The 13,113-nt window shown below is 44.2% G+C and overlaps 1 protein-coding gene across 1 annotated transcript in view; it reads right to left on the reverse strand.

Moving 5' to 3' along the window:
• Positions 1–13,113, reverse strand: part of LOC139276831 (nuclear receptor subfamily 2 group C member 2-like) — a 170,367-nt gene that overhangs the window by 12,815 nt on the left and 144,439 nt on the right. The window contains exon 6 of the mRNA XM_070894830.1: positions 1,234–1,381. Within this exon, the coding sequence (XP_070750931.1) occupies positions 1,234–1,381 (148 nt within the window). The remainder of the gene's footprint in view (positions 1–1,233; positions 1,382–13,113) is intronic.

The raw sequence follows: 13,113 nt of genomic DNA on the forward strand, positions 1-13,113 counted from the left end.
CCCCTCACTCTCCCCCCCTCCCCTCACTCACTCTCCCTCCCCCTCCCCTCACTCTCCCCCCTCCCCCCCCCTCCCCCACTCACTCTCCCCCCTCCCCTCCCTCCCCTCACTCACTCTCCCCCCTCCCCTCACTCACTCTCCCTCATTCACTACCCCCCTCCCTCACTCTCCCCTCCTCCCCCTCACTCCCCTCCCCCTCCTCACTCCCCTCCCCCTCACTCACCCCCCACTCACTCTTCCCCCCCCTCCCCCTCACTTCTTCCCTTCCCCGCTCCCCCGCTCGCTCCCCGCTCGCTCCTCGCCCCCTCCCCCTCTTCCCCCCTCCCCGTCTTCCCCCCTCCCCCTCTCTCGCTTCCCCCCTCCCCCTCACTCGCTCGCTCCCCCTCACTCGCTCCCCCCCTCCCCTCACTCGCTCGCTCCCCCCTCCCCTCATTCGCTCGCCCCTCCCCTCACTCGCTCGCTCCCCTCTCCCCCTCACTCGCTCCCCTCTCCCCCCTCACTCGCTTTCCCCCCTCCCCCTCACTCGCTCGCTCCCCCCTCCCCTCGCTCGCTCCCCCCTCCCCTCGCTCGCTCCCCCCTCCCCTCGCTCGCTCCCCCCTCCCCTCGCTCGCTCCCCCTCCCCTCACTCGCGCTCCCCCCTCCCCTCACTCGCGCTCCCCCCTCCCCTCACTCACTCTCTCCCCCCCCCGCCCCACCTCACTCACAATTGACATCCACAACACATCAGAGTGAGGCCTGTGTAACTGATGTGGCGTTGTTATGTCTATGAAACAGGTCTGACTACCAACATTGCAGACCCATTTCCTGATGCACCCTATCAGCACCAAGTCTGGCCAGCAAGAAATAGTTTGCGAATATCTGCAGCAAGCCCAGGTAACGTCGGCGTGCACCATCGGTAACTGAGGCCTGAGGGTTCCATGGACCCAGGGCTGCCCTTCAGTGCGGGAGATGGGGGGATCGGAGGGTTCCATGGACCCAGGGCTGCCCCTCAGTACGGGAGATGGGGGGATCGGAGGGTTCCATGGACCCAGGGCTGCCCCTCAGTACGGGAGATGGGGGGATCGGAGGGTTCCATGGACCCAGGGCTGCCCTTCAGTGCGAGAGATGGGGGGATCGGAGGGTTTCACGTACCCAGGGCTGCCCCTCAGTACAGGAGATGGGGGGATCGGAGGGTTCCATGGACCCAGGAAGGATGCTGCCTGATCAGAATCTCGGGCCAGCTGCCAACTGTACCTTGCACTGTCTTTGTCTGCCACGAACGTTGGCATGGCTGTTAGTGGGCTCCTCAGGTCTTTCCTGATGTAGATTTTCTCTGTGGAAGCTGCACAGTTTGCCGGTTTTTCTCGCTGTGCCTCGATCGGTTTCCTTTCACACTGAACAGCTGGCATTAGAAAAATAAATGGCAACACGGTATCAGCACATGAAGTGGGGGAAAAAATTGCTGTTTGTAAACAGAATGAGGTTTGTGAGAGACTGAGCCCTTCTCCCCACACCACGTGGCTTCCCACACCGTGTCGGGCTGGTCTTGGGAAGGGTGGGCCTGATGGAGATCCTGGGGACCCCTGCCCTGCTCTCCAGCCTCAGGCTCCCCCACTAACCCGGCCAGGGAACTTCACCCCGTTTCTTCAGCACACAGAGCATGGAAGACAGCGGGTGGGGTAAGGGAACATAGTCGGTATGTTGCTGGAGTAACCCAGTGGCTTGGACTCCTAATCCTACAGTTCAAATCTTGCCATGACATTCAGGAATTTGAATTCAGTTAATTAAATAAATCTGGAATTAAAAATCATGGAACGATTGGTTTGTTGTAAAAGCCCAATTGGTTCACTAATGTCCTTCAGCGAAGGAAACCTGCCGTCCTTACCCGGTCTGGCCTATATGTGACTCCAGACCCAAAGCCACTCAGTTGTATCAAATTGCTACAAAAAACATAAAACTGTATGGACCACCCGGCAACGACCTAGGTATCAGATTTGGACACAACGGCACACCCAGCCCAGTCGACCCGGCAAAATTCTCCTCACCGACACCTGGGTGCGTGCCAAAACTGGGAGAACAGCCCCACAGACCAGTCAAGCACCAGCCATAGTCATTCTCTCAGAATCATACCTTTCAGCCAATGTCCCAGACTCCTCCATCAACATCCCTGGGTATGTCCTCTCCCACCGGCAGGACAGACCCACCAGGAGTGGAGGCACAGTGGGATACAGTCGAAAGGGAGTGGCCCTGGGAGTCCTCAACATTAGAACATAAGAAATAGGAGCAGAAGTAGGCCATTCGGCCCCTCGAGCCTGCTCCGCCATTTAATATCATGGCTGATCTGATCTTGGGCTCAGCTCCACTTCCCTGACCGCTCCCCGGAACCCTTCACTCCCTTATCTTTCAAAAATATGTCCCATTCCACCTTAAATATATTCAATGACCCAGCCTCCACAGCACTTTGGAGCAGAGAATTCTACAGATTTGCAACCCACTGAGAGAAGAAATTCCTCCTCATCTCAGTTCTAAATGGGCGACCCCTTATTCTTAAACTATGGCCCACAGTTCCAGATTCCCCCACGAGTGGAAACATCCTCTCTGAAACTACCTTGTCGAGCCCCCTCCGTATCTTGTATGTTTCATTAGCTCCAGACCCGATGAATCTCACGGCATCGGGTCAAACACAACAAGGAATCCTCCTGCTTATAGCACCTGCACAACCACAACCAGGCACAGTGTAATATTTCCCGGAGAGAGAATTGCAGGCACAGTGTAATATTTCCCGGAGAGAGAATTACAGGTGCAGTGTAATATTTCCCAGAGAGAGAATTCCAGGTTCAGTGTAATATTTCCCAGATAGAGAATTCCAGATACAGTGTAATATTTCCCAGAGAGAGAATTCCAGGTACAGTGTAATATTTCCCTGTGAGATAATTCCAGGTACAGTGTAATATTTCCCGGAGAGAGAGAATTTCCAGGAGAGAGAATTGCAGGTACAGTGTAATATTCCCCGAGAGAGAATTCCAGGTACAGTGTAATATTTCCCCGAGAGATAATTCCAGGTACTGTGTAATGTTTCCCCGAGAGAGAATTCCAAGGACAGTGCAATATTTCCCGGAGGCAGAATTCCAGGTACAGTGTAATATTTTCCGGAGAGAGAATTACAGGTACAGTGCAATATTTCCCGGAGAGAGAATTCCAGGTACAGTAATATTTCCGAGAGAGAATTCCAGGTACAGTGTAATATTTCCCGGAGAGAGAATTCCAGGTACAGGGTAATATTTCCCAGAGAGAATTCCAGATACAGTGTAATATTTCCCGGAGAGAGAATTCCAGGTACAGTGTAATATTTTCTGGAGAGAGAATTCCAGGTACAGTGTAATATTTCCCAGAGAGAATTCCAGGTACAGTGTAATATTTTCTGGAGAGAGAGAATTTCCCGGAGAATTGCAGATACAGTGTAATATTCCTCGAGAGAGAATTCCAGGTACAGTGTAATATTTCCCTGAGAGAGAATTCCAGGTACAGTGTAATATTTCCCCGAGAGAGAGGGAATTCCAGGTGCAGTGTAATATTTCCCCGAGAGAGAGAGAATTCTAGGACAGTGTAATATTTCCCGAGAGAGAATTCCAGGTACAGTGTAATATTTCCCAGAGAGAGATTTCCAGATACAGTGTAATATTTCCCGGAGAGAGAATTCCAGGTACAGTGTAATATTTTCTGGAGAGAGATAATTTCCCGGAGAGAGAATTCCAGGTACAGTGTAATATTTCCCAGAGAGAATTCCAGGTACAGTGTAATATTTCCCGGAGAAAGAATTCCAGGTACAGTGTAATATTTCCCGGAGAGAGAATTCCAGGTACAGTGTAATATTTCCCAGAGAAAATTTAAGGTACAGTGTAATATTTCCCAGAGAGAGAATTCCAGGTACAGTGTAATATTTACCTGAGAGAGAATTCCAGGTACAGTGTAATATTTCCCACAGAGAGAATTCAAGGTACAGTGTAATATTTCCCCGAGAGAGAATTCCAGGTACAGTGTAATATTTACCTGAGAGAGAATTCCAGGTACAGTGTAATATTTACCTGAGAGAGAATTCCAGGTACAGTGTAATATTTCCCACAGAGAGAATTCAAGGTACAGTGTAATATTTCCCCGAGAGAGAATTCCAGGTACAGTGTAATATTTTCTGGAGAGAGATAATTTCCCGGAGAGAGAATTCCAGGTACAGTGTAATATTTCCCAGAGAGAGAATTCCAGGTACAGTGTAATATTTACCTGAGAGAAAATTCCAGGTAAAGTGTAATATTTCCCAGAGAAAATTTAAGGTACAGTGTAATATTTCCCCGAGAGAGCGAATTCCAGGTACAGTGTAATGTTAACTGGAGAGAGAATTACAGGTACACTGTAATATTTCCTGGAAAGAGAATTGCAGATACAGTGTAATATTTCCCGGAGAGAGAATTCCAGGTACAGTGTAATATTTCCCCGAGAGAGAATTCCAGGTACAGTGTAATGTTAACTGGAGAGAGAATTACAGGTACACTGTAATATTTCCTGGAAAGAGAATTGCAGATACAGTGTAATATTTCCCGGAGAGAGAATTCCAGGTACAGTGTAATATTTCCCCGAGAGAGAATTCCAGGTACAATGTAATATTTCTCTGAGATAATTCCAGGTACAGTGTAAGATTTCCCGGAGAGATAATTCCAGGTACAATGTAATATTTCTCTGAGATAATTCCAGGTACAGTGTAATATTTCCCCGAGAGAGAATTCCAGGTACAATGTAATATTTCCCTGAGAGAGAATTCCAGGTGCAGTGTAATATTTCCCCGAGAGAGAGAGAATTCTAGGACAGTGTAATATTTCCCGAGAGAGAATTCCAGGTACAGTGTAATATTTCCCAGAGAGAGATTTCCAGATACAGTGTAATATTTCCCGGAGAGAGAATTCCAGGTACAGTGTAATATTTTCTGGAGAGAGATAATTTCCCGGAGAGAGAATTCCAGGTACAGTGTAATATTTCCCAGAGAGAATTCCAGGTACAGTGTAATATTTCCCGGAGAAAGAATTCCAGGTACAGTGTAATATTTCCCGGAGAGAGAATTCCAGGTACAGTGTAATATTTCCCAGAGAAAATTTAAGGTACAGTGTAATATTTCCCAGAGAGAGAATTCCAGGTACAGTGTAATATTTCCCACAGAGAGAATTCAAGGTACAGTGTAATATTTACCTGAGAGAAAATTCCAGGTAAAGTGTAATATTTCCCGGAGAGAGAGAAATCCAGGTGCAGTGTAATATTTCCCGGAGAGAGAGAAATCCAGGTACAGTGTAATGTTAACTGGAGAGAGAATTCCAGGTACAGTGTAATATTTCCCAGAGAGAGAATTCCAGGTACAGTGTAATATTTACCTGAGAGAAAATTCCAGGTAAAGTGTAATATTTCCCAGAGAAAATTTAAGGTACAGTGTAATATTTCCCCGAGAGAGAATTCCAGATGCAGTGTAATATTTCCCAGAGAGAGAGCAATCCAGGTACGGTGTAATATTTCCCCGAGAGAGAATTCCAGGTACAGTGTAATATTTGAGAGAATTCAAGATACAGTGTAATATTTCCCGGAGAGAGAAAATTCCAGGAACAGTGAAATATTTCCCAAAGTGAGAATTCTAGGTACAGTGTAATATTTCCCCGAGAGAATTCCAGGTACAATGTAATATTTCCAGGAGAGAGAATTCCAGGTACAGTGTAATATTTCCCAGAGAGAGAATTCCAGATACAGTGTAATATTTCCCGGAGAGATAATTCCTGGTACAGTGTAATATTTTCTGGAGAGAGAGAATTTCCCGGAGAGAGAATTCCAGGTACAGTGTAATATTCCCGAGAGAATTCCAGGTACAATGTAATATTTCCGGGAGCGAGAATTCCAGGTACAGTGTAATATTTCCCGGAGAGAGAATTCCAGGTACAGTGTAATATTTACCCGAGAGAAAATTCCAGGTACAGTGTAATATTTCCCGCAGAGAGAATTCCAGGTACAGTGTAATATTTCCCAGAGACAGAATTCCAGGTACAGTGTAATATTTCCCAGAGAGAATTTAAGGTACAGTGTAATATTTCCCCGAAAGAGCGAATTCCAGTTCGTGTAATATTTCCCAGAGAGAGAATTACAGGTACAGTGTAATAATCCCCGGAGAGAGAATACCAGGTAGTGTGATATTACCCGGAAAGAGAATTCCAGGTACAGTGTAATATTTCCCAGAGAGAAAATTCCAGGTACAGTGTAATGTTTCCCCGAGAGAGAATTCCAGGTACAGTGTAATATTTCCCAGAGAGAAAATTCCAGGTACAGTGTAATGTTTCCCCAAGAGAGAATTCCAGGTACAGTGTAATAATTCCCGGAGAGAGAATACCAGGTAGTGTGATATTACCCGGAAAGAGAATTCCAGGTACAGTGTAATATTTCCCAGAGAGAGAATTGCAGGTACAGTGTAATATTTCCCTGAGAGAGAATTCCAGGTGCAGTGTAATATTTCCCGGAGAGAGAATTCCAGCGACAGTGTAATATTTCCCGGAGAGAGAATTCCAGGTACAGTGTAATATTTCCCGGAGAGAGAATTCCAGGTACAGCGCAATATTTCCCGGAGAGAGAATTCCAGGTACAGTGTAATATTTCCCGCAGAGAGAATTCCAGGTTCAGTGTAATATTTCCGGGAGAGAGAATCCCAGGTACAGTGTAATATTTCCCCGAGAGAGAGGGAATTCCAGGTGCAGTGTAATATTTCCCCGAGAGAGAGGGAATTCCAGGTACAGTGTAATATTTCCCAGAGAGGGAATTCCAGGTACAGTGTAATATTTCCCAGAGAGAGAGGGAATTCCAGGTACAGTGTAATATTTCCCAGAGAGAGAATTCGAGGTACAGTGTAATATTTCCCCGAGAGAGAATTCCAGGTACAATGTAATATTTCTCTGAGATAATTCCAGGTACAGTGTAAGATTTCCCGGAGAGATAATTCCAGGTACAATGTAATATTTCTCTGAGATAATTCCAGGTACAGTGTAATATTTCCCCGAGAGAGAATTCCAGGTACAATGTAATATTTCCCTGAGAGAGAATTCCAGGTGCAGTGTAATATTTCCCCGAGAGAGAGAGAATTCTAGGACAGTGTAATATTTCCCGAGAGAGAATTCCAGGTACAGTGTAATATTTCCCAGAGAGAGATTTCCAGATACAGTGTAATATTTCCCGGAGAGAGAATTCCAGGTACAGTGTAATATTTTCTGGAGAGAGATAATTTCCCGGAGAGAGAATTCCAGGTACAGTGTAATATTTCCCAGAGAGAATTCCAGGTACAGTGTAATATTTCCCGGAGAAAGAATTCCAGGTACAGTGTAATATTTCCCGGAGAGAGAATTCCAGGTACAGTGTAATATTTCCCAGAGAAAATTTAAGGTACAGTGTAATATTTCCCAGAGAGAGAATTCCAGGTACAGTGTAATATTTCCCACAGAGAGAATTCAAGGTACAGTGTAATATTTACCTGAGAGAAAATTCCAGGTAAAGTGTAATATTTCCCGGAGAGAGAGAAATCCAGGTGCAGTGTAATATTTCCCGGAGAGAGAGAAATCCAGGTACAGTGTAATGTTAACTGGAGAGAGAATTCCAGGTACAGTGTAATATTTCCCAGAGAGAGAATTCCAGGTACAGTGTAATATTTACCTGAGAGAAAATTCCAGGTAAAGTGTAATATTTCCCAGAGAAAATTTAAGGTACAGTGTAATATTTCCCCGAGAGAGAATTCCAGATGCAGTGTAATATTTCCCAGAGAGAGAGCAATCCAGGTACGGTGTAATATTTCCCCGAGAGAGAATTCCAGGTACAGTGTAATATTTGAGAGAATTCAAGATACAGTGTAATATTTCCCGGAGAGAGAAAATTCCAGGAACAGTGAAATATTTCCCAAAGTGAGAATTCTAGGTACAGTGTAATATTTCCCCGAGAGAATTCCAGGTACAATGTAATATTTCCAGGAGAGAGAATTCCAGGTACAGTGTAATATTTCCCAGAGAGAGAATTCCAGATACAGTGTAATATTTCCCGGAGAGATAATTCCTGGTACAGTGTAATATTTTCTGGAGAGAGAGAATTTCCCGGAGAGAGAATTCCAGGTACAGTGTAATATTCCCGAGAGAATTCCAGGTACAATGTAATATTTCCGGGAGCGAGAATTCCAGGTACAGTGTAATATTTCCCGGAGAGAGAATTCCAGGTACAGTGTAATATTTACCCGAGAGAAAATTCCAGGTACAGTGTAATATTTCCCGCAGAGAGAATTCCAGGTACAGTGTAATATTTCCCAGAGACAGAATTCCAGGTACAGTGTAATATTTCCCAGAGAGAATTTAAGGTACAGTGTAATATTTCCCCGAAAGAGCGAATTCCAGTTCGTGTAATATTTCCCAGAGAGAGAATTACAGGTACAGTGTAATAATCCCCGGAGAGAGAATACCAGGTAGTGTGATATTACCCGGAAAGAGAATTCCAGGTACAGTGTAATATTTCCCAGAGAGAAAATTCCAGGTACAGTGTAATGTTTCCCCGAGAGAGAATTCCAGGTACAGTGTAATATTTCCCAGAGAGAAAATTCCAGGTACAGTGTAATGTTTCCCCAAGAGAGAATTCCAGGTACAGTGTAATAATTCCCGGAGAGAGAATACCAGGTAGTGTGATATTACCCGGAAAGAGAATTCCAGGTACAGTGTAATATTTCCCAGAGAGAGAATTGCAGGTACAGTGTAATATTTCCCTGAGAGAGAATTCCAGGTGCAGTGTAATATTTCCCGGAGAGAGAATTCCAGCGACAGTGTAATATTTCCCGGAGAGAGAATTCCAGGTACAGTGTAATATTTCCCGGAGAGAGAATTCCAGGTACAGCGCAATATTTCCCGGAGAGAGAATTCCAGGTACAGTGTAATATTTCCCGCAGAGAGAATTCCAGGTTCAGTGTAATATTTCCGGGAGAGAGAATCCCAGGTACAGTGTAATATTTCCCCGAGAGAGAGGGAATTCCAGGTGCAGTGTAATATTTCCCCGAGAGAGAGGGAATTCCAGGTACAGTGTAATATTTCCCAGAGAGGGAATTCCAGGTACAGTGTAATATTTCCCAGAGAGAGAATTCCAGGTACAATGTAATATTTCGCGGAGAGAGAATTCCAGATACAGTGTAATATTTCCCGGAGAGAGAATTCCAGGTACAGTGTAATATTTACCTGAGAGAAAATTCCAGGTACAGTGTAATATTTCCAGCAGAGAGAATTCCAGGTACAGTGTAATATTTCCCAGAGACAGAATACCAGGTACAGAGTAATATTTCCCAGAGAGAATTTAAGGTACAGTATAATATTTCCCCGAAAGAGCGAATTCCAGTTCGTGTGATATTTCCCAGAGAGAGAATTACAGGTACAGTGTAATATTCCCCGGAGAGAGAATACCAGGTAGTGTGATATTACCCGGAAAGAGAATTCCAGGTACAGTGTAATAATTCCCAGAGAGAGAATTCCAGGTACAGTGTAATATTTCCCGGAGAGAGAATTCCAGGTACAGTGTAATATTCCCCGGAGAGAGATTTTCAGGTACAGTGTAATATTTCCCCGAGAGAGAATTCCAGGTACAGTGTAATATTTCCCCGAGAGAGAATTCCAGGTACAGTGTAATATTTTTCCGAGAGAGAGAATTCCAGCTACAGTGTAATATTTCCCAGAGAGAGAATTCCAGGTACAGCGCAATATTTCCCGGAGAGAGAATTCCAGTTACAGTGTAATATTTCCCGGAGAGAGAATTCCAGGTACAGCGCAATATTTCCCGGACGAGAATTCCAGGTACAGCGCAATATTTCCCGGAGAGAGAATTCCAGGTTCAGTGTAATATTTCCGGGAGAGGGAATCCCAGGTCCAGTGTAATATTTCCCCGAGAGAGAGGGAATTCCACGTGCAGTGTAATATTTCCCCGAGAGAGAGGGAATTCTAGGTACAGTGTAATATTTCCCAGAGATGGAATTCCAGGTGCAGTGTAATATTTCCCCGAGAGAGAATTCCAGGTACAGTGTAATATTTCCCCGAGAGAGAATTCCAGGTACAGTGTAATATTTCCCGAGAGAGAATTCCAGGTACAGTGTAATATTTCCCAGAGAGAGAATTCCAGGTACAGTGTAATATTTCCCCGAGAGATAATTCCAGATACAGTGTAATATTTCCCGGAGAGAGAATTCCAGGTACAGTGTAATATTTTCTGGAGAGAGATAATTTCCCGGAGAGAGAATTCCAGGTACAGTGTAATATTTCCCGGAGAGAGAATTCCAGGTACAGTGTAATATTTACCTGAGAGAGAATTCCAGGCACAGTGTAATATTTCCCGGAGAGAGAATTCCAGATACAGTGTAATATTTCCCGGAGAGAGAATTCCAGGAACAGTGTAAAGTTTCCCGGAGAGAGTATTCCAGGTACAGTGTAATATTTCCCGGAGAGAGAATTCCAGTTACAGCGTAATATTTCCCGGAGAGAGAATTTAAGGTACAGTGCAATATTTCTCGGAGAGAATTACAGGTTCAGTGTAATATTTCCCAGAGAGAGAATTTCAGGTACAGTAATATTTCCGAGAGCGAATTCCAGGTACAGTGTAATGTTTCCCAGAGAGAGAATTCAAGGTACAGTGTAATATTTCCAGGAGAAAGAATTCCAGATACAGTGTAATATTTCCCAGAGAGAGAATTCCAGGTACAGTAATATTTCCGAGAGCGAATTCCAGGTACAGTGTAATGTTTCCCAGAGAGAGAATTCAAGGTACAGTGTAATATTTCCAGGAGAAAGAATTCCAGATACAGTGTAATATTTCCCAGAGAGAGAATTCCAGGTTCAGTGTAATATTTCCCAGATAGAGCATTCCAGATACAGTGTAATATTTCCCAGAGAGAGAATTCCAGGTACAGTGTAATATTTCCCTGTGAGATAATTCCAGGTACAGTGTAATATTTCCCGGAGAGAGAGAATTTCCGGGAGAGAGAATTGCATGTACAGTGTAATATTCCCCGAGAGAGAATTCCAGGTACAGTGTAATATTTCCCAGAGAGAGAATTCCAGGTACAGTGTAATATTTCCCCGAGAGAGAATTCCAGGTACAGTAATATTTCCGAGAGAGAATTCCAGGTACAGTGTAATATTTCCCCGAGAGAGCGAATTCCAGGTACAGTGTAATGTTTCCTCGAGAGAGAATTCCAGGGACAGTGTAATATTTCCCAGAGAGAATTTAAGGTACAGTGTAATATTTCCCCGAGAGAGAGAATTCCAGTGAGTGTAATGTATTCCAGTCAGTGTAATATTTCCCAGAGAGAGAATTACAGGTACAGTGTAATATTTCCCAGAGAGAGAATTCAAGGTACAGTGTAATATTTCCAGGAGAAAGAATTCCAGATACAGTGTAATATTTCCCAGAGAGAGAATTCCAGGTTCAGTGTAATATTTCCCAGATAGAGCATTCCAGATACAGTGTAATATTTCCCAGAGAGAGAATTCCAGGTACAGTGTAATATTTCCCTGTGAGATAATTCCAGGTACAGTGTAATATTTCCCAGAGAGAGAGAATTTCCAGGAGAGAGAATTGCAGGTACAGTGTAATATTCCCCGAGAGAGAATTCCAGGTACAGTGTAATATTTCCCAGAGAGTTAATTCCAGGTACAGTGTAATATTTCCCCGAGAGATATTTCCAGGTACAGTGTAATGTTTCCCCGAGAGAGAATTCCAGGTACAGTGTAATATTTCCCTGTGAGATAATTCCAGGTACAGTGTAATATTTCCCCGAGAGATAATTCCAGGTACAGTGTAATGTTTCCCCGAGAGAGAATTCCAAGGACAGTGCAATATTTCCCGGATGCAGAATTCCAGGTACAGTGTAATATTTCCCGGAGAGAGAATTACAGGTACAGTGTAATATTTCCCCGAGAGAGAATTCCAGGTACAGTGTAATATTTCCCGGAGAGAGAATTCCAGGTACAGTAATATTTCCGAGAGAGAATTCCAGGTACAGTGTAATATTTCCCGGAGAGAGAATTCCAGGTGCAGTGTAATATTTCCCAGAGATAATTCCAGGTACAGTGTAATATTTCCCTGTGAGATAATTCCAGGTGCAGTGTAATATTTCCCAGAGAGAGAGAATTTCCCGGAGAGAGAATTGCAGATACAGTGTAATATTCCTCGAGAGAGAGAATTCCAGATACAGTGTAATATTTCCCGGAGAGAGAATTCCAGGTACAGTGTAATATTTCCCCGAGAAAGAATTTCAGGTACAGTGTAATATTTATCCGAGAGAGAATTCCAGATACAGTGTAATATTCCCCGAGAGAGAATTCCAGGTACAGTGTAATATTTCCCGGAGAGAGAATTCCAGGTACAGTGTAATATTTCCCGGAGAGAATTCCAGGCACAGTGTAATATTTCCCCGAGAGAGAATTCCAGGTACAGTGTAATATTTCCCCGAGAGAGAATTCCAGGTACAGTGTAATATTTCCCGGAGAGAGAATTCCAGGTACAGTAATATTTCCGAGAGAGAATTCCAGGTACAGTGTAATATTTCCCCGAGAGAGCAAATTCCAGGTACAGTGTAATGTTTCCCCGAGAGAGAATTCCAGGGACAGTGTAATATTTCCCAGAGAGAATTTAAGGTACAGTGTAATATTTCCCCGAGAGAGAGAATTCCAGCGAGTGTAATGTATTCCAGTAAGTGTAATATTTCGCAGAGAGAGAATTACAGGTACAGTGTAATATTTCCCAGAGAGAGAATTAAAGGTACAGTGTAATATTTCCAGGAGAAAGAATTCCAGATACAGTGTAATATTTCCCACAGAGAGAATTCCAGGTACACTGTAATATTTTCCCGAGAGAGAGAGAATTCCAGGTACAGTGTAATATTTCCCGGAGAGAGAGGGAATTCCAGGTGCAGTGTAATATTTCCCCGAGAGAGAGGGAATTCCAGGTGCGGTGTAATATTTCCCGGAGAGATAATTCCAGATACAGTGTAATATTTCCCGGAGAGAGAATTCCAGGTTCAGTGTAATATTTCCCAGATAGAGCATTCCAGATACA

Source organism: Pristiophorus japonicus, chromosome 12, assembly GCF_044704955.1.
Source record: "Pristiophorus japonicus isolate sPriJap1 chromosome 12, sPriJap1.hap1, whole genome shotgun sequence".
NCBI classification, from domain to species: Eukaryota; Metazoa; Chordata; class Chondrichthyes; family Pristiophoridae; genus Pristiophorus; species Pristiophorus japonicus.